At 57.7% G+C, this 19,473-nt stretch overlaps 8 protein-coding genes across 8 annotated transcripts; 4 read left to right on the forward strand and 4 right to left on the reverse strand.

The window, feature by feature from the left end:
* Nucleotides 1-841: 841 nt before the first annotated feature.
* Nucleotides 842-2,186, forward strand: QBC33DRAFT_554744 (uncharacterized protein; the record flags this gene model as incomplete). Its single annotated transcript, XM_060429549.1, has 2 exons — nucleotides 842-2,121; nucleotides 2,174-2,186. The coding sequence occupies 2 exons, from the start codon at nucleotides 842-844 to the stop codon at nucleotides 2,184-2,186; spliced, it is 1,293 nt and encodes a 430-aa protein (XP_060287794.1).
* A 582-nt stretch (nucleotides 2,187-2,768) lies between these two features.
* QBC33DRAFT_615803 (PI31 proteasome regulator N-terminal-domain-containing protein) lies at nucleotides 2,769-4,600 on the forward strand. The gene is made up of 3 exons (XM_060432644.1): nucleotides 2,769-3,111; nucleotides 3,189-3,506; nucleotides 3,606-4,600. Exons 1-3 carry the CDS (start codon nucleotides 2,925-2,927, stop codon nucleotides 4,292-4,294), a joined length of 1,194 nt encoding a protein of 397 aa, XP_060287795.1. The 5' UTR covers nucleotides 2,769-2,924; the 3' UTR covers nucleotides 4,295-4,600.
* A 451-nt stretch (nucleotides 4,601-5,051) lies between these two features.
* Nucleotides 5,052-8,375, reverse strand: QBC33DRAFT_554746 (armadillo-type protein; the record flags this gene model as incomplete). The annotated part of the gene is made up of 5 exons (XM_060429550.1): nucleotides 5,052-5,440; nucleotides 5,500-5,621; nucleotides 5,684-6,255; nucleotides 6,310-7,969; nucleotides 8,044-8,375. 5 exons carry the CDS (start codon nucleotides 8,373-8,375, stop codon nucleotides 5,052-5,054), a joined length of 3,075 nt encoding a protein of 1,024 aa, XP_060287796.1.
* A 275-nt stretch (nucleotides 8,376-8,650) lies between these two features.
* QBC33DRAFT_157529 (DNA-binding protein) lies at nucleotides 8,651-9,955 on the forward strand. The gene is made up of 2 exons (XM_060422212.1): nucleotides 8,651-9,501; nucleotides 9,590-9,955. Exons 1-2 carry the CDS (start codon nucleotides 8,812-8,814, stop codon nucleotides 9,806-9,808), a joined length of 909 nt encoding a protein of 302 aa, XP_060287797.1. The 5' UTR covers nucleotides 8,651-8,811; the 3' UTR covers nucleotides 9,809-9,955.
* QBC33DRAFT_524113 (uncharacterized protein) lies at nucleotides 9,657-14,918 on the reverse strand. The gene is made up of 2 exons (XM_060426703.1): nucleotides 12,481-14,918; nucleotides 9,657-12,429 (listed from the first exon to the last, which is right to left on the reverse strand). The coding sequence occupies exons 1-2, from the start codon at nucleotides 14,735-14,737 to the stop codon at nucleotides 10,103-10,105; spliced, it is 4,584 nt and encodes a 1,527-aa protein (XP_060287798.1). The 5' UTR covers nucleotides 14,738-14,918; the 3' UTR covers nucleotides 9,657-10,102.
* Nucleotides 14,919-15,399: 481 nt separating this feature from the next.
* QBC33DRAFT_157542 (uncharacterized protein) lies at nucleotides 15,400-16,386 on the reverse strand. Its single transcript, XM_060422213.1, has 3 exons — nucleotides 16,332-16,386; nucleotides 16,206-16,266; nucleotides 15,400-16,153 (listed from the first exon to the last, which is right to left on the reverse strand). The coding sequence occupies exons 2-3, from the start codon at nucleotides 16,216-16,218 to the stop codon at nucleotides 15,588-15,590; spliced, it is 579 nt and encodes a 192-aa protein (XP_060287799.1). The 5' UTR covers nucleotides 16,219-16,266; nucleotides 16,332-16,386; the 3' UTR covers nucleotides 15,400-15,587.
* Nucleotides 16,325-17,564, reverse strand: QBC33DRAFT_592042 (uncharacterized protein). Its single transcript, XM_060431675.1, has 3 exons — nucleotides 17,519-17,564; nucleotides 17,311-17,449; nucleotides 16,325-17,255 (listed from the first exon to the last, which is right to left on the reverse strand). Exons 1-3 carry the CDS (start codon nucleotides 17,543-17,545, stop codon nucleotides 16,576-16,578), a joined length of 846 nt encoding a protein of 281 aa, XP_060287800.1. The 5' UTR covers nucleotides 17,546-17,564; the 3' UTR covers nucleotides 16,325-16,575.
* Nucleotides 17,565-18,719: 1,155 nt separating this feature from the next.
* Nucleotides 18,720-19,296, forward strand: QBC33DRAFT_524120 (uncharacterized protein). The gene is made up of 2 exons (XM_060426704.1): nucleotides 18,720-18,893; nucleotides 18,960-19,296. The coding sequence occupies exons 1-2, from the start codon at nucleotides 18,775-18,777 to the stop codon at nucleotides 19,222-19,224; spliced, it is 384 nt and encodes a 127-aa protein (XP_060287801.1). The 5' UTR covers nucleotides 18,720-18,774; the 3' UTR covers nucleotides 19,225-19,296.
* Nucleotides 19,297-19,473: the final 177 nt, after the last annotated feature.

Here is a 19,473-nt window from a genome sequence, read left to right on the forward strand (position 1 = left end):
TTCCAGCGTAAGTGTTCGCATGCTAGCCTTGGTGGCCTGCTTGGAGAAGAATGCCAGCTCTTTATAGCCATTCTTCTACTGCATGCAAAATGCTGATACATGGACCAGGGGGCTTCAACGTTGGCAATCTCAACACCATGATCAGCGCTGTATATCGGATAAACCCAACTCAGCCTCAGATAAGAAAGGACCAGTGGTAACTCGCTATCCGCCTCCGCCAAATCATGGACCGGCCGTGAAGCAGTATGCCGCCTCCCCAACGACCTCATATCTACCAGCGGCGCCCCTTCCGCCTTTGCCTCCGCCGCCACCTCACCCTTCTCAACCATATGCCAGCTCATACCAGCCACCTTCGACGTATGGACCACCCTATGCACCACTTCCGCCTCCACCACCTCAACCTTACTATGCACCATACCCATCTGCTCCACCTCCCCAACCCTTTGGGCAGCAGGCTCCGCCAGGATATGGGCAACCACCACCACCTCCACCACCGCCGCCGCCACAACCACCGTATCAGCAACCGGGTTATTATGCGCCCCCTCCGCCTGCCCCCTACCCCCCCGGCCCCTACCAAGCTCCTCCCTATCCAATGCCTCCCGGGTATCCTCAGCAATCATACTCTCCTCCGCCCCCTCCACTATGTAGTTACCCTCCAGGGCCATATCCGCCTACACCTGGGGCAAACCATGCCCCTCTGCCTCCCAGCGTGCCGCCGTATCCGTCCACCGCAGGCTGGAAAAAGATACCTCTGCGTCATGGCTCGTCACAGCCGCGCCATCCGCACCATCAACGCGGCAAGCATCAAAAGCACCAGGGTTCACGCCGGCCCTCGTCTAACATGCAAGATCACAAGTCGCGCCCGCGCCACCAGCAGACACCTGCAACCATTGCTAGTCAGCAACATCCAACTCCTAATGAATCACAGGACGACCACGTCCCCGCTCCCGACGAGCGGACTGGGGATAGTCCTGGCACAGAGGAATTACCCAAGGCGCAGAGTGAAAATGTGGCCAACAGCGACTGTAATGACGAGCTGCAGGAAGACTTCGACATGATCTTTGCAGAACACCCCACGAAGGCTGCGGACCCGGTTGGCATTCCCTTGCCGCACGAATATACCGACTGCCCAACCATTCCGCCCGCATATGATGCGACTTGCATCAAATCTTCGTTCTTGCGGGAGGATAATCAAAAGGAGTTCTGCCAATCTATCCATGGGAGCATAGGATGGGACTTTGAACATGATCCTGTCTTCAAACGATACCCTGGGATGATTGTCCGGATGTTTCCTGGCTACGACCATGGCTATTTCACATATGCAGCCCCTGTCCGGCATCCAGCCTCGGCACCTATTAAACTCCCACCTCCGTTCCGCATTTGTCGTGAGGCTCTGGACGAAAGGAAAGAACGGCAGGTATCTTTGCAGATCGATCGAGATCGGAGTATTGATCACTCCAAGGGTCGTGGTGGCCAAGACCGTAACGGGTATCACCGGACGCCAAGTCGGTCAGGCAAACGAGATCTGGATGACTCGTGTGTGTCCGAGGATAGAGCTTCGAAACGTCCCCGAGTAAGCCCTAACCAGGTGACCACTCCGTCCCGAAGTTGCCAAAGCTCGGCGCAACAGGCGACGCCCCAGGCAAAGCCAATCCCGGACCATGATGGGTGGTCGCCAGAGGCCGAAGAGAGTGTCACAAGCGGCAACGGCGCAGGAGATGTTAAGCTACATCGGCCCCCTGACCGGCCGGATGATCAACCTACTCCATCTCACCAGGAACGCGGTGGTAGACCTCATTCATCAAACCTCCGCCATGACAGCGGCTACCATAGTGAACAGCCGCAAGACAAGCCTCGGTCTTCGCGGCGAGAATCCGAGTCTGGGTGGCGGCGGGAGGAATGGTCATATCCCAGAAGACATTCACATTCTCGCAGCCCAGTTGGCCGCAGCAGTCGCCGGTCGTCACCAGAAGACTGCGGGGGTCGTGGTCGAAGCAATTCGCCCCTCACTGCGCTGGAGGCCGAACTCCTCGGCCTATCTCATCCGAGCGAGTCTCAGCCAAAGAAACCGACACTCAAGAAGCCCGCAAAGCGGCAAGTGAAGGTTGCGTCGGCCTTCAGGTAAGCCATAAACACCCTGCAGTCTTGAACCGGGGGCTAACAGGCATTCCAGTCGTCGCTGGTAGTGAAGCTCGACCGTTCCGACGAGCTTTTCAAATGGGGAAAGCCCCGAAACATGTATCCGAGGGCATGAGGACAGCCGCAAAGTTGTTCCATTCCTCCCCGGCGTTTGGTGTAATAGTTGGTCTTGTGTGTTTCAGAGATGGGCAGATTTGCCTGTCTACACCTCGCTGGCGTTCCGGAGAAGCTCCAGAGCCTGTCTTCTACTCTCCATGTCCAAGGATGGTCATCAATCCTTGAAAACTGACGCTGCATTAATGCATCAATATGGCGCCAATGGTTTCTTTCGCTAGGTAGAGTTCATTACATGACAAATAACAGTAGCATCTATAAGAGTATCTTCCATACTCTTGTCTTCCAACCAGCTGGTCCAGGGTGGCGATGTACTAACGAGGACAAAATAGTCGTACGAAGCTGAGAGCACAAGAGAGGAGGGGGGATCATACTGGTGAATCGCCAGATAGGTTGATATTGGGCGTGCAAGTGCCAGGAGAATCCATGGATGTGCTGCAAGGATGCAGTGTAACAGTGGGGCTGGGGCGGCGCCACCCACTGATACCCCACATCCAGGCAGAAGCATTACGACATACTGGGCTGCTGGGCTGCCTGGCTGCTAAACTCCCTCCACCTTCACAACCCCCTTTCCTTTCAACGATACCGTCAAGCTCCATATCAACGTACCATCTTGATACTTGCGTTCTCTACCTACCTTCCGATATTTAAGTTGTGTCGTGCTTGCAACCATGTCGACTGATCCGCTAGCACCGCCCTCTGTCCTGGGGAAGATGGCAGATGCTCTACCGACGCACGAGAAAGAAGACACCACGTCGGATTTCAGCAGCTCCCTTGAGGCCATTGCGCTCTTTACACATGGCTGTATGATATCACTTGGCTTCCGGCTTTTGGGATTCAACGAGGAACGCAAGATTGGTAGGTTCCCGGAAACCACATCTCCGACAGGCTCTTGACTACTGATGGTGGGCTAACAATATGACCTTCACGCGCAGAATCAGAATGCGCCAGCTTAGCACCTCGCCTCCCCCGACAATGGAATGCGAACATCAACAGCCACAGCTTCGTATACGCACACCCGCAATCGTCCATGCAGTTCGTCATAAAAGTCGACCGACTGGGGGGCAAAGCCGAGATCCGCGGTCTCGCCGTCGGGGACGAGCGCATCGTCCGCTTTGACATCACCGCCCACGACTACATCTCCTCGGCCGCGCTGCCACTGCGCATCGCCAAGGCAGAAGGTGGTGCCGAGGACCGCAGCGACCTCCAGGAGAGGTTGAAGAAGGTCTTCATCTCGGAGGAGCGCATGAGAGGTCAGTCTCTGCCCGCCAACCCCTTTCCATGACTACCTGCCTGCCTGTCCCTCTTCTCCCCTGTAGCATCTCTCTAACAGGACCTCTTCTCCCCACCAGATCTCGCCAACCTCCTCAAAATCAACATCATCCAGCGCCTCCTCCCCTCCCTCCAGAAAGAAGGCTACCAAGAGACCCCCGAAGACCGCGCCGCCCGCTCCCGCCCCGCCCACCAACCGCAAATGCCCGACCCGCTCCCGCAGCCCGCCCAGCCGAACCCCTACCCCATAATCGACCCCCTAGCCGCCCCGCCCCCGCGCGCCCCCATCCCGGCCGGCGACTTCCCGCCCCCCGGCTTCGAAGACGAGTACGAGATCAACAGGCCGCCGAGGGGCGGCGTGTTCCCCCCGACCTTCCCCGGCGCGGGCGCGGGCGGAAGGCAGGGCATCATCTCCCCCTTCAACATCGGGCACGACGACCTCAACCCGCCCGGCCTGGGCCCGCACGACCCGCTGCGCGGCTCCTTCGTCGGCGGCGGCGGCGGCGGTGGCGGCCTGCCGAGACCCGGTGGTGGCGGTTTCGGCGGCGGCGGAATGCACCCCACGTTCGACGACCCGCTCTTCGGGGGCCCGCACGGCGGCAGCGGCGACGGTGGAGACGGGCAGTTCGACCCGCAGGCTCCGCCGGGCGCGAGGTGGGATCCCGTTGGTCCCGGGGGTGCGCCGCGGTTCGGCGGAGGGAGGCCCGGGCGGGGGCCGTTTGGCAGTGGGGGCGGTGGTGGTGCGTTTGGCGGGGGGGATATCATCTGATTGATGGGGGGGCGGGAAACTGCCACTTTTAGTTAGGTGCCCATGGGGGGTACATTTTTGTTTCTGCCCTTTTGACTTCGTTTTGGAAGTGTGCTCTTGCGTGGGCGCGAGGGATGGGCTGGTGATGATGATGATGATGACGACGATGACCACGCATTATACAAAATTGTAAGGAGTATGTTAGGCATTTTGTAGGGTTAGCCAAAGGGCCGTTCCTGTTGAATGAGGTTGGGGTGGCATTATGATCCCGTCTGCATGTCTACACGCCTCTCCATTATAATAAATTCAATCTCAAATCATCACCAATGATAGAACCATCAAGTGTTTTTCATTCAGCACCTATATCTGGTTTCTGATTTTGAGCCATCTGGTAGGTGCATGATTACGCCCTCCCACTCGGCATCCGCAAAGCCAGTTATGTAGCAAACGATAGGCCGAGTCCACAAGTGCATTCAAATCTCCATCTGCTGTGCCGACAGCAATGGATTTCTGCACCCCTAAGAGCAAATCACCACCCCGTCCGCCTCCGGATATAGTGCAGGAAACCCCCTACTACATCGGGGTGTCGGGACCACTAGGCCCTATCGTCAAGCCCCTGAACCCCGGCTTGTGTCTAGCCACGCTTTGAAACCGCAACCCCCCCATACCGCCGCGACAAGCTTTGGCACCGACCCCTCTGCCCAATATCCGGGGGTCCCCCCCAATTGCTGCAGACCACACCCGCCGGCCTCGAGCCCAACCTAGGCAACCGCTACCCCTACTGCGACGCCAGCTCGTTGAGCTTGCCCTGCTCCTCCTCGGTCAGCATGTTGTACCAGTCCTGGAAGCCGGTGGTGTTCTCGCGCGCCGCCTGCATGAAGAACTCGGTCAGGTAGGCCTGGGTCTCGTCGTCGCGCTGCCGCATGCCCGACCCCTCGATGAAGGACATGAGGTCCGCCTTTGTGCCGCCGAGGCTCAGGTCGAGCGTGTCGCCGGCCTCGTCCTCCCAGCCGTCGTCGCCGTCGTCCTCGTCGGCGTCGGCGAACTCGGTCGCGGCCGCCGCGGCGGCCTTGGCGGCGGTTTGGACGCCCGAGGCCGAGAGCAGCTCCTCGATGAGGACCTTGAGGATCTTGAGCGTGGCGGGGATTACGGTGTACTGGTCTGGGTCTGGTTTCAAGGTTTTTAGTTGCCATCCAGATAGATGAGGTTGCTGTGGCTTGTCTTACTTTGCTTGGCCCTCGATCTAGTAATGATTTGATTGCTATCGGTCATGATCAGGTCTCCCTTGACCATTGTCTGTGCCAGGCGGGGATCGTTGAGCGAGTAGAGCTTTGAAAGCGCAATCACACTACAGCGAGCGTTAGCAACACCAATAACCCCCATGACATCTGCCCTCAGGGGAGGGCTTACTTCTGCCTGATCTCGTCGTACCCGGCAAAGTTGATAGAGTTCTCAAGCCACTTGCTGAGGACGACTTGCAGACCGTTCTGGCCCTCGATTTGGATGTTACTCAGGAACTCGACGACATCGTGGGCTCCGACTAGAGAGAGTCGCGCAAAGACCAGGATAAGGGACTGGATGAAGGGGGCCGCCTCGGCAGAGCCCAGTCGGGTTGCAACCGCCTGGAGTAGCTGTGGCAAGAATGGACCGAGCCGGTCCTGGCCAGCTTTTTCGACGAGCTCTGCGGCGAGACCTCCGACCTCGGAGGCCGCATTGTCCTCAATGGAAGGACCCAGCAAGCGGTCAATAATGAGGAGGCAGACCTCCAGGCCGGACCGGCCGTTCTCGTCGTGCCATCCAAATACCTGATGATGGTCATGCATGAGCATGTACTTGACAGCCTCCGCACCCGGGCGCAGAACCTCGCCTTCCGGCGAGCTCATCAACAATCGGTTCAGCTTGGGAAGTGCGGACGCAATGAACCCGGCGGGGAGTGGCTCAGAGCCGTACTGGACAAGGACCATGAGGAGCTCCGTGGCCAGCTGCCATATTTGTTAGTACATGTGGCCCAGCTGACGCCGTTCGAGCCAACTTACAGTTACTAGGGGGTCATCCTGCGTCATATTCGCAACGTCGAAGGCGCCAGTCAAGGAGGGGAGGACCTTGGTGCACAGGGCGGTATAGGACGACGAATCAGTGAGAGAGCGGGCAATATCCTCGAACGCCTCGCAAACCACCATGGTAACCTGGAAATTGGATGCGCCGTGCTTCGCAATGAGGAAGAGGAGGTCGACAGCTTTGCTGTCGGTATGAACGGCAATCCTCTTGTCCATGTTGATAGCGGCACGCACCGTCTCCAGCAGAGTCACCAGAAGGTCATCGGCGTCCTCTAGTTCAGTCAGGTCCTTCGCTTCCAGGAATTGCTGGATCGCGACGATGATCGAAATCTGCCGGTCAGGCGGCACATGTTCAGATCTGATGAAACCCTCGATGGCCTTGACACAGGCAACCTGGACAAGCTCGGACGACTCGCGGGTAATGGACTCGATGGCCCGATCCAGCAGAGAAGCTGCGGGGCTGAACCCTTCAGACAACATGCCTGCTACGAGATAACCCCTGGCGCGCAGAATTGGCTCTTCCTGTCGGTTGACAGCGTAGTTTACTAGCTCTAGATACGCATTTGCCATCTCGTCCGGAACCGGCTTTGCACAATCTTGGAAGTCGGAGACGAGCATGTTGAATAGGTATAGAGAAGCCTCCTGGCTACGCCAGTTCGTCTCTCCGACGAACAAACTCTTGCTGTAGGCGAAGAGCCCCTCCAGCGCACGTTGGTGGAGCCACTCTCCGATCTTGATCAGGAGATCGCCACACGCGGTCCGGGCAGTGTAGTTGGACGAGACAGATGTCTCCTCGGCAAGATACAGGGACACATCGATGTCCCACAGGCCCTCCTCCTCCTGGGTAATGCGCGAGTAGCCTGTAACCAGCTTCATCAGATCCAGCACCCACGGCGTCTCGTGGATAGCGGCATGGGCGTTGATCTGGGCCTCGAGCTCCTTTTGGACGGGCGGCGCACGCAGTAACTGGTTGAGGAGGTCGAGCTCTTCCAAAACCAAGAAATCCAAGGTGAATGGCAGGCCGTCTATATCCTCAAGCCGTCCTTGAGCGTCACTATCGATAAACAGCTGCTGATAGGGGGCCTGCAGCTTATTGAGATCTTCCCAGGTAGCAGAAAAGAGCGCGGTGCTCTGGGGCAGAAGCAGGGCGGGGAAGACGGTCTTGATCTTGATTAGGGTCTTCGCCACCTGTAACTTGAGAGCGATGGGGCCATTCCAGAGCTGGGGCTGAGATTCGGTTTCGGGGCCATAATCCGGTAGCGGCATCTTCATGACCTGTTCCAAGAAAGGCAGCCAGCCCTTGAGGACTTCGTCTGCGAATGCCTTGACCTCCTTCTTATAATCCTCCTTGACGATATCCATGAGGTCGAAGCAGCCACGGAAGACAAGGACGGCTAAGCCCCTGTGTGTCTGCTTCCGATTCTCGTTGAGGGCAACGTCGTACACGGCCTTGATGATGTCCCGCGCCATGGTGAAAAACTGCTCCTCGCTGAGGCTCTCCTCAACCAGGTCTTGTAGGATGCGCAATGCGCCGTGTAGCTGGACGTCCGTTCCATTGGGGATGACGCTGAGAACGGTGGGAAGGAGGGTCGGCCAGTCGTCTGGGAAGTCGACCATGGCAATTTTGCTGACAACGTAACTGTTTGGCACCGATGTCAGAGCTGAGGCCTTGATGGGCGAGCGGGGAGGACAAGGATGGGTGGGAAAACACACCTAGCGGCTGTCTTGACCTTCCGCTCATCCTCGGGGCTCAGGGCCAGCTCCAGCATCATAGGCCGGAGTTGTTCCTTTGCGGCGTCGGGGATTGGAATGTGGGCGCCATCAGATGAATCAGGGGTCCAGTTGTTCTCAATGAACTTCCGCAGGTATGTCAATGCAGCTTGCCTAATCTCAGTGGGGGCACTGGCATGGATGCCAATCCTGGCAAGAGTCAAAGGAAAGTCTGGGTTTGTCCTCGCATGGCTCAGGTCGAGCTCAGCTTGTTTGCGCGGGCCCTCGGCCGGCAGCTGGGTGTTAGCCAGCAGCTGCACCAAGTGCTCCTCCATGGTGTTGACCTAGCAGCCGCAAGGTATGATTTTGTTTCAGAGGGTCAGATTGAATGCACCCTCCTCTCAATCAAACAAGTAGCGGAAAAGGAAAATGTATCGGAAGTGGTTACTTTGATTGTTGGCCGAGACAACAACCTTGAAATGGCGGTTATGTGGGGTGCAATAGAGCTCAGACTAGAATTTGAGACGCGCCGTGAGTGGTGGTGCTTGATTTCTAGGTGGCTTGTGCGCCACAGCCTGACAGTCTCACATGTCTGCGGGGCAGAAATCACGACGCGTCAAGAAAGACTGCCCCGCGTTAAGCTTGCATATTTCCACTCTTTTTCAACTTCATTCTAGATAATACTTACCATCACTACGTCATCTAAAACGCTTTGTCTAGACATTTTTGGCCCCATCAACCTCTAAATTCAGATCCCAGCCCAGCAAGCCAATGGCCAACCCCAATGCAACACCGACACCACCCCCCGAGACCTCCCTCCCCCTCCCCCAAGCACACAACCTCCTCACCTCCTTCACCACCTTCCTGACCGTCTGCATCCACAACATCCTCTACTACCGGTCCATATACCCCCAGAAAACCTTCCTCTCAGCCAAGGCATACAACCTCCCCGTGCACCAGAACCGCCACCCGAGGGTCTGTTCCTGGATCCGCGACGCCGTCGACGCCGTGTCCGCCCAGCTAGCCGGCGGCAACGTCGATCGCATCGCCGTCGTCATCCACAGCCCGCCAACAAGAAGCGCCGGGTCCGGGTCCGAGGCCGGGGCCGTGCTCGAGCGCTGGATGTTCGACGTGGCGCGCTTCCCGTCTTGGCCCGGGGGCGCCGATGCGATGCGAGATTTCGGGGGCTCGAATGGGGGCCGGCGCGGGCAGGCCGAGGAAGGGGAAGAGCCGGGTGCCCTTGCTGGCGGTTCCGAGCCGGGTGAGGCTGGAGCTGGAGCTGTAGCTGGCGGCGCAGCGGGGGACGTGCCCGGTCCTGTGAACTGGGCAGACGTGGATCAGCAACTCCGCGGCGCCGTGCGGCGGCTGTCGTCTGCGGCGGAGAAGATGGAGGCCTTGCCGGCGGGGTGTACCTTCACTGTTGCTGTGGAGCTGAAGGAGGAGGGCCAGGCGCCCATTGGAGTAAGTCTAGTCGCTTGTGAGAGGGGAGGGGAGGCAGAAGAACGGAGGCTGATATATAGGTATATGCTGACCGGGAACCGCACCACAGCACCCCCAAGCGTGGATCCCCTCGGAGCCAAACCTCCAGACAGCATCCACGGCCAGGCCGGAGAACGGCCGTGATATCGGCGGGGCCAGGACCACGCCCATTAGATCCGTAGAGGCCGGACCGTTGTTCTTCGAATGCTGGGTGGAAGAAGGTAAAGCCAAAGCCGCTCTTAGAGAGTCCCAAAGCCAGGGGGCGCCAACGCAGTCCTCGGCATCGTAATTTTTTAAGCTTTGCCATTCCATTCCAAGCCTGGTTCGTTTCATCAAGGATCTCGTACATACCCAGACATGAAACTCGTTACAGTATTTACAAACATTCCGGGGGCTACTGCACACAGTGTCATCTCGCATCAGGTAACGACATCACACATATTGGCGCCAATTGCCGTGGCAGTCGGTTCCCGTACCCTTTAGCCAAACCGCCGCCTCTCCAAATCAACGCCGCCACCCCATTTGACGCCTTCGCACTTCTAGACACAACCGTAGCGGAACCATCACCCAGGCAGGAAAAAACTCAGCTCTCCCCCCCCTTCAGCGCCGTCCTCAGGCTGACAATCTCCCTCTTCAGCCTTGAATTCTCCTTCTTCATCCGCGCCCTCTCTTCCCCGCCCTCCTTGAGCTTCGTCATGAGCTCCTCCTTATCCTCCCTCCCCTTCCCCTTCAGCGCCCTGACGATCTTCCCCAGCTCGTTGTTGAACTTCTCGTACAGCAGCTCGTTCTCCGCCGTCGCCTCCTTGTACAGCTGGTCGATGGCCTTGACCTTTGCCTCGCCGGCCCTCAGCGCGCCCTCCACCTCGCGCTGCACCTCGGCCTGCCGCTCCCGCAGCTCCTGCATGGCCCGCGGCACCCGGTCCTCGAGCGCCCGCACCGCCGCCGACAGCCTGCGCAGGTCCGCCGTCGCCGACCGCGGCAGCGCAGAGTTGACGCGCGCCATGTCCTCGGCGATCCGCGACAGCTCGCTCTTGAGGCTGGCGTCCACGTCGTCCACGGCCTGCTTCTCCACCTGCAGGCGCTCGCGCAGCTTCTGCGGCGACTGGAGCCGGAGCTTCTGCGGCGAACCGGTCGTAGTCGCTGTCGACGTCAACGTCAGCGACGACGGTGGCGGCTGGCCCTTGGTCGGGCTCGATGACGGCCGCGTGGGTGAGGATTCGCCGCTCGTGTTGGGGATCCGCGACGACGGCTTGAGGGTCGGGATCTGAGAGGTCGAGAGCATCTTGGCGTGGCCCCGCTCGGCCGGCCTGAAGACCTCGGACAGGGACGAGGATGCGGTCTTGTCGAATGTCTGGGCAACGTTTTCTTTCTGGCGCGGCGCCCGCATGCTCTGTGATTGTGGGCTGATTGGGATCTTGGACGGAGGGGGCATCCGCGGGCTGGAGTTGAACTTTTCGGATGTCTGCTTGTTGATGCGTAGAGGCGTGAGTGGCACGTCCTCCAGGCTTGCCGCTGCCATGAGGGCCTTGAGATCGGAGAGAGAGCTCCGCCGCTTCTTCTTGAGTGACTTGGACGACTCCGCCGGCTCGGCGTCGGGCTCGCCAATGGTCTCGAGTCTATGTGAGCTGGAAGGGCGGTGGGTAATGTCATCAAAGGCGCCCGCAACGGGGGGCCGATCGCGAGATCCCGGGCGCCGAAGCTTGTTGGGGCTCGGTGGTTGGACTCCCAGGTCGATCGACCTTGAACGGTTGACCGATGCCTTGGAGAGGCTTGCGCTCTCACCCGTCGCCGGGTTCCGAGTATGTTTACTCAGGCTACGCCACATAGATGGTCGTTCCGAGTCATTCTTGGTGTTTTGCCGGAGCAGGCTGTCAAAGCCGAACTTGCGTCGAAGAGACGACGTGTTCGACGTCATCGACCCGGACGCAGACTTGTGGCTTCTCGTCGTCGAGTTCATCGACTCGTACGCCGAGCCACGGAGATGAAGTCCAGCCCCGAAGCCGGCTTCTTCGAAGATGCGATCGCAGTCCTCGACGAGGCGGTCCAGCAAGTTGATATAATTATGCGCGCTGTCGCTGTCGACTAGCAGCTCCGCAAATGCCAAGGTCAGGGCGCCCCTGTCCCCGTCATTGCCACACCCGTCCAGGATATCCGCGAGCAGCTTGATCAGAGCGGTAAATGCCCTTCGATTTTGCGGCGCCATGTCTCCGAACAAGTAGTTGACAAAGTCAGCAAAGTCCCCGGGGACCCTCTTGGAGGCCCGTGCCTGCAACGCATCGAGAGCCTGGGTCGTCATCACGGGGCCCATCTGGTCGCGCCAGGCAATGCGGACGAACTTCTCAAACGCCGTGAAGATGACTTCAGTGGGGAGCTCGGCCGACGCGTCGAGGTCGAACGGGCTCTCGATCAGCCGGTTATAGAGATCGTTCACCGACAGCTCGTCGGCGCTCGACCTATTCAGCAGCGTTCTGCCGATAAACTGGCCCTTCCGTGCCTGCAGGCTGGCAATGTAGCCCGTGAATGTTTGTTCGAGTCGCATCAGTGGGTTCTCTGGCCGCCCTTCCTCCATCCCAATGCGCCCGCGATCCTTCTCCGTGATGGATCCCACGAAGGACGCATTGTCTTTCTGGCTATTCGAACGCGAGAGCTGCGCTGGGAAAAGCGACGTCATATTGCCTAGGGGCGTCCGTTGATGCTTCGGTCCGCTCACGGTATCTGCCATCGTAGGTGTGCTGCCGCCGCCAAGGAAACTAGACAGCAGTTTGACGGGCGAGGACGCGAGGAACGATCTTGTCTTCTCTGTCCTCGAAGAGATGTTGCAACCCCGTAGTATCTTGGTATAATAAGACACCAGAGCAGGTGCCAACCGGAGATTTGAGACGCTAAACTGGCTACTGAGTAGCTGGATGACTGCGTTGGGTGTTAGTCTCAAGTCAGATGCGAGGTTTCAGGGGCTCATACTTCTCCTCGTGAGTGACGGGAGGAAGTCCTCCAGCGCCACATCGTCGCTATAACGCTTGCCGTTCAGGCCGAGTGTGTTGATGCCAATCCTCGTCAAGTCGCCCGTCTTCACCTCCACCACGACCTCCACGCCGTAATGACCTACAGGTGCGCCCTTAGTCCCCTTGTCGTGATCAATGACAATGCGTATCGGGGCTGGCTCCTTCCGGCCTTCGATAAGCTGCTCGGCGGCCTCCTGGAACACGGCTGCATGTAGCCCGATGTTGTTGTCCTGCATCCTCACTGACCGCAGAGACCACGCCGGGTCCTCCCTCTCGGCCTCGGAGAACCGCCCTTCAATACGTGCCTTGGCGACATCTTCGCCCAATCTAGCTGCCTTCCCCTCGTACAGTTCCTGGAGAAGAAAGCACCTGGAGGTGATGGCCTTACCAGTGACGTATTCACCCGAGTGAGCCCCCTTCATCTCATGGGTGGAAGTCATCCAAATCAGACGCCCATCGGAAGACTCGGTGAAGTGAACGTCGGCGAGATTGTGCCAGCCCGCGAATGCGTACTCCCAAGACCCCGGACCGCCCGCAGCGTTGGTCATCGAGGCGAGCAAGCCGGCCGGAGAGGGCTTGTCAATCTCCCTCAAGAGGTCACGCGCGGTGACGCCGGAGGCGGACTTCTTCTTCAAGATGACGATGCAGTCCGAGAAGACGAGGAAGATACCTGCCCGGTCCTGAATGTTGGCATTATGAGGTCCTGCAACATAGGGCGCGGCAAGTTCGACAACGTCGACGCCCAAAATCAGCCTGCCCTGGGGCTCCAGGTCGAGCGGCCAGCACTCCACCATGTTGCGAAGCCGGTTGGTGACATGGGGCTTGTTCGGTAGGGGGTCGTCCATGGAACAGATGTTCGTGATGATGTCTCTTGCACGAAGCATGAGCTGGAGTGCAGGGTGGGTGATGGGGAGGCAAGTGACTATCTGGTCGATGAAGAGATTATAGCGAGGGAGTCGCTGTACGGGCTCAATGAGGATCGAGCGGATCGTCTGCTCGCCTTTGTGCGCTACGCGCTGGCGGAAGGTGGACTGGTGATCGAGGAAGGAGTTGAGCAAGTGCGGGAAGTTCTGACTGGCCCGTATGTAGTCTTGATAGCAGTCAGTGAACTTGGGAAACCAGTCCAAGAAGACTCGTGCCATGGCCAATGCTCCGCTTGAGTCCTTGACTCTGCCTGAGCCACCTAGCCGGGGTGCGGGGGACGTAGTGTCGATATCCCGCAGAGCCTCATCCTCGGTCTCGTCCATGACTCGCCGCATTTCTTGCATGAAGGCCGAGTTGATTTGAAGAATGTGGTCGGCAGACCTTGGGAAGAGCCCTTCCAGGTCATCTTCCGTTGGGCTCGTGCTGCCGGCCGGGCGTTCCTTGGCACTCTGGCGGAAGTCGTCTGCAATGTGGTTCACGAGCTCGTTGAGCTTGAAAACGTAGCGCTCTTCCGTGTCGACAAGCTCTCCCATCTTGAGACGAATCTCGACCTTCTGGTCCTTCGTGAACGATTTGCTCCTGTTCAGCGAACTGGGTTTCGAGGGCGCTCGCCGTAGCTTGGATGTTGGCAAGAAGACAGGTTCGCCAAAGAGCTTGACCAGCGGGGTATACTCGCCGTATTGCCTGAGACTCGGATCGATTATGTCGTCTTCGTCTTCGGGCACCTCCTCCAGATCCGCGGGTCGCAAGGGGGTAATGGATCCTGGCGGCAGGACAAGGTCGACATCGACATTGCTGATGTGCTGTGTCTGCAGAGCCGTCTCGAGGACCTGTATCATTTCAGGGGTGTTCTCGGCCTGGACCATCGACTTCGCCAGGTCTGCCGCATGCTGTTCGCCGAAAAGCGCAGGGGCCGAGCCCGGGCGGCGGCCCCGGGTGGTGGGGTATTGGTTCTTGAGGTGGGTCTTGACGGCCTCTGGGAGCTCGGTGAAATACTTGAAGAGGCCGAATGCGAGCCCTCGGCATATTTCGTCGCCCTGGAACTCGCGCGGCAGGTGGTTAACGACGCCATAGAAGGGGGAGTTCGGAGAGATGGTGACCCGTGGAAAGGACTGGAAGCCGGCTGGGCTGTAGACGTGGATCTGGATCCGGGAGCTGTTGAGAGTGTAGTTGGCCGTGGTGGAGGATCCGTGGAATATCAGGACGGGGAGGTGGCCGAGTAATGGGTCGTTGGCATAGTAGAGAGTTACATGCTCAGGAGAGAGCGCCAACTCTTCGGTGACACGAACCATGGTCGCTTCAATGGGCCGGTCGCATGGCTGACAGGACACTAGAAGCCAACAGGGCGATCCTCCAAAGCCTGGGTTTCGGGGCGAGCCAAAAGACCAAGGGGTGGTGGGGGTTGGGGGTGGCGGACAGTCTGGAGAGGATGGGAGGGACGGGCTGGGTCTGGCGGGGAGCAGTCTCTAAACGATGTTGGGTAAACAACAGGCACCCAAACGCGTTTCGATGGAGTGCCACAGGGTCGGCTGTTGGTAGTTGTGCGGAGAATGGCTCTTGCAGAGGTTGGCGCGCACTGCAGCTACTTGTTAGTGATCCCGCGTCTCTGATGCTATGTACACACGCGCATGTACGGGACCCGACTTCGGCTAGTAAACAAGCACAGCAATTGCGTCCCGAGAGACAAAGAGGGTCGAGGAAAGATTATACAAGAGAAACAAAAGCGAAAACGAGGGTCCCAGCAATCGAACGGCTACTGCCGGAGGTCTCCGCAATGAGTAGGGCGGATCGTTTCTCCTTTGGAAGTGGAATGGAAACACAGGGTAGTTGGTATGTGGTCGGGTGCCAAAAGGAGGCTCTCGGAGGTTGCTAGGTTCCTTCGGTATTTACAGACCTGGTAGCTACGCGACCCTTTTTTTCACGAATCACGCGTCATGTTGTGGGGGGAATCTAAATATAGCATTGCGCGGCCAACCAACCCCTCCAAAGTAAACATTGCTAAACGACCCCACCATGCCCTTCATATAACGCCCTCGCCTCGTCATAGAGATTAAAAAGGAAAGGAAACAAGAAGGAAAGAATAAACGACATCTCCTTGCTTGTCTTGTGCGTCTTCATGATGCTAGTGCCGTAACGAGGGTGTTACCAGAGGAGGTCAGCCCCGAGGACGGCATACAGCTTCTCACGCCAGAAATTGTTGACCTCCTGGAGCGCAGCCTTCGCCCGTTCTACCTCATCCGGACGGTTCTTCTCAGCATCCTCCACCCTGGCAACGGCGTTCTCAATGTCATGCCTAGCGGAGTGAAATTCCTCTTGCCTATGAATTGTGCAAAGGTAGCCAAGCCCATTCCAGATGCAGTTTGCGCAGGCGCCCTTGGTGAGTTCCTGGGTCTGGTCACAAATCGCAACGATGCAGCCTTCCCACGGGCCCCCGCCAGACTGGCAACGGAAACATTCGTGCCTCATTTTTCGACCGGTAATCTGAATGATTGCGGCCATGAGCTGGTCGGGATTTCTGGCATGATAATGACCGCAGGAGCAGCGGCCGTTGGTGGGGCCGCTGGTACAGTTTGCACCGTCGCAGGCGGCGCTGTTGGCGGCGCCGTTGGTGGAACCCGCTTCGGGTGCATCAGCCGAATCTTCGGCCCCCTCGTTGACTCGATTGTCAGAATCCGAGCCTCCCTGCGTCGTGCCGTTGAGATTGGTATCTAGTAGTATGCTTAGCTCGAGTTCATGTCCAGAAATTACGAAGTGGCTCACCGCTGTCCGCCATGTTCTCAGCTACCCAGCCTCGGTCGGATATCTTGCAAGAAACTTGGAACTTGGATGAGTCAGATCCTGGAATGTGCTCGCTTCACTCATAGGATAGGGCCAAGAAGAACTCACAATGTGTGTCGAGCTGTTGAGGTGACGGGAAAGACGCAGTAATCGCTAAAGCAGGCCAAGTACTGAGATCTAGACGTGATCGTGGGTCCCGAAATTGTGTTGAAGGCGGAGGAGAAAAATTGGGTGTAGCGGGAGTAGAAGAGCACGAGAATATATGACGAAAGACGAGAAGGCAGGTGAATGAAAATGTAAGAAATTAGAGAGGGCAAGGCGGCGGGGGGCCGTTGGCGGACAGGCATGGCATTTAATTCTGGCAGCCACAAGGCAGGGCCTCTTCACTCGCACCTGGGGCGGAGTGGGCCTGGTCATTCGAACCTGGCGCAGGGTCGGCAGGGCCAGTGTCGGCCTCGGCATTGGGAGTAGGGCCGGGATTGAACACTCCAAGACGAAGCGAGGCGGCCAGCGAAGCCAATCTTCCCCTGGCCGCGGGGTCGGAGACGGTAGACGCGATCTTCTCCACCTCGTCAGCCCACCTCGTGGTGCTCTCGGAGATGGTGGCCTTGGAGAGCATCCCCGACTGGTCGGCAAGCTTCCACTTGCGGCTCTGACTACAGTCGGCCGCCCGACCGCGGAAGACGCAGTTGGCACAGGCGCCATGAACCTTGTCGTCGATGAACTTGCAAGGTGGTCGGATGCAGAGCATCCATACGCCGGCATAGTCCTTCTTGCACCGGGTGCAGGGCTCCTCAGCCTCTGGGCCGGTTGTCTGGATTATCGCGGCCATCAGGTTGGCCGCTGGGTCGGTCGCCAAGCTATAGATACTCGACGAGCCAGGCTTGCCATCAGGCCGCCGGAGAGGAGGATGCCCTGCACAATGGGCATGAGAATTATTCGCCTCGTATTGCCTGTTACTGTGATGGGGGTAGAGGAGTTCTTCTCCCAGGACCTCAAAAGTGACTTGGCCCTCGCGGACCTGGGCCAGGACTGAATTCTGATTAGTGTCTGATATTCTTGGTCTGTTGTGCTGGGCAAGGCTTACACTCTTCGTCAACCGATGAGAGAGGACTGTCGGCGGGCTGGACCGCGGGCTGGGGGTTGGCGGACTGGGGAGGGGCAGGCTGGGAGACGTCCGCCTCTCCGTCGGCGGAGGAGTAATCCAAGTCCTGTTCCACGAAAAGCTAGGTCTGTCAGATCTGGCACCCGTCTAACTTCTCGTAGTATTTATCTGGGTCAACAAAATATCTTACCGAATCCTCGCCACTTGAGCTAGACATTGTCAAGAGTCAAGGGATATTGTAGCTTGATGGTAAACAAATGTGGTCTGCGCAAACGTTACCGGAACTGTCGATGGAAGGGCTGGGTGAAACGGAGGAGAAATTTTCTAGTTCCCTCTGAAGACATTGGAATTTATATAGATTTCTATGTGTTCGATACGACTAAGCAGGCACTAAGCAGACACTTCGTGATCCGATTTAGAGAGTCATTGGGTGGTATGGCGACTAAGCAGGCCCTTGCCAGAGTCCCAGTTTAGGGCTTGGTCAATGTCATGGCGACTAAGCAACTTAGGCCCTGATCCCAAATCCACACTCGATGGATGGTACAACGACTAAGCAGGTCGCAAGAATGCGTAGTATGAAGGAAGACAACTAACACGCTGCATGGGCAGACCTGGGAGTTGTGAAAGCAAGTCGTGGGTAGGGCTGATATCAGCTAGAAGCCATCCAATCTGTGCTCCAACATAGTCGCTTATGCGTGTTTCTATCTCTCTTGTTCATAGTATCTTCGAAATTCTTAACTCCTTGCCAGGTCTCTCAGCTTCCCAGTTGATAACTCTGTCTGGAGAGCGGAAGAATGGGTTTATAAGTGCAACATTGAGCCTTGAAGGGATCATGACTCATGGGATAGATGCCAAAGCATTTCCAACAAGAGCTTTGTTCCATGCACTTGCAGGAAAAGAAAGGGGCATTGGACTGTTCTCGTGTGAGGTCCAGTCTTTGATACTGTGGGTGAGCCCTGTCTTTCGTAACCTTGATGAAGATTCATTTATAATCTAGTGTCGAGCTATCATTTCCATTTCGGGCACTTCAATCCCCAAACCAAGGCGCGGTTTGGTTGCATTGTGTGGGCAAACTACCAAAACGTCCGTGGAGAATTCGCCGTGACGGTTCGCAAAAGCCAGGATAATTGAGGTTTGGTAAATTCCCATGCAAACAATAGATCATATAGCCTGGACATTCGAGGTTCGGTAAATCCCCATGCCAATAATACGGCGTAAACCCTATCATCTTCTTGTGAGCGAAGGAGGCGGAACACACAGTGGTGGGAGGTCTGGAGTGGTCGTGGAAAGAGGCTCTGCCGCCCCCACTCAGATGGCAGGAGCCGCACCCCACCTACCACGTGGTATCCCTGCATTCCGATTTTGGGGCAAGACAAACCCCACTCTCCACCTCCAAATCCTGCCTATGGCCATCATCATCGCGACACCGTTACTGCGACGGTAAAAATGTCCAGCCAAGACAACCAGGGCATTGCGCTCTGGCACCAGCCCAGCACCGTCGGCCACAAGCTCCTCGAGCTCCCACCAGAGCTTCTCTCCATCCTCGAAGGGGAAAACCCCCCCACGTACGTCAGAACTTCTCAGATCGCCCTCCCTCCGCCGGCGCGCTAACCCCCTAACCCACGTACCAGGCTCACCCTCGAATCATCCCCCACAGTCGCAGTCCTCAAGGCCGCCGGCAAGAAATATTCCCTCCGGCAGAAGAACACGTCCAACGCGCTGATTCTCCTCTTGCCCACGTACGCCCCGCCCGCCTCCTCGGAGATCCCAGAGCTCGGCCTAGGTGCTGTGGCCACGCTGCACGAGACAATAGAGCTCGTGCCAGAGGCCGGAAATGGACCTCCAGCTGCAGCTACAAAGGGGAAATGGCACGAGAAATTTGGGAGGAATAGGTAGCCGGCAGGAAATTTAAAGCTAGAAAGCATCACCCAGGTCAAGTTCTGGGTTCCATGCATCCACTATGACCGCTAGATTACGGCTGAGAGGCATTTCATGTGCATGTTTCCTGTCACCCACATGCCGCCGGGCTCGGGCCCCGACAGTTTCTGTCCTCTCTCTACCCACGCGAATCCAGAAATTCCGAGGGGTCAACGTGAGCTCTCCTACGTTACCCATCAAGGTGGCGCAAAAGCAGGTAAATTATTA

Source organism: Phialemonium atrogriseum (assembly GCF_030411735.1).
Source record: "Phialemonium atrogriseum strain 8032-3 unplaced genomic scaffold QBC33scaffold_2, whole genome shotgun sequence".
In the NCBI taxonomy this organism is placed as follows: domain Eukaryota; kingdom Fungi; phylum Ascomycota; class Sordariomycetes; order Cephalothecales; family Cephalothecaceae; genus Phialemonium; species Phialemonium atrogriseum.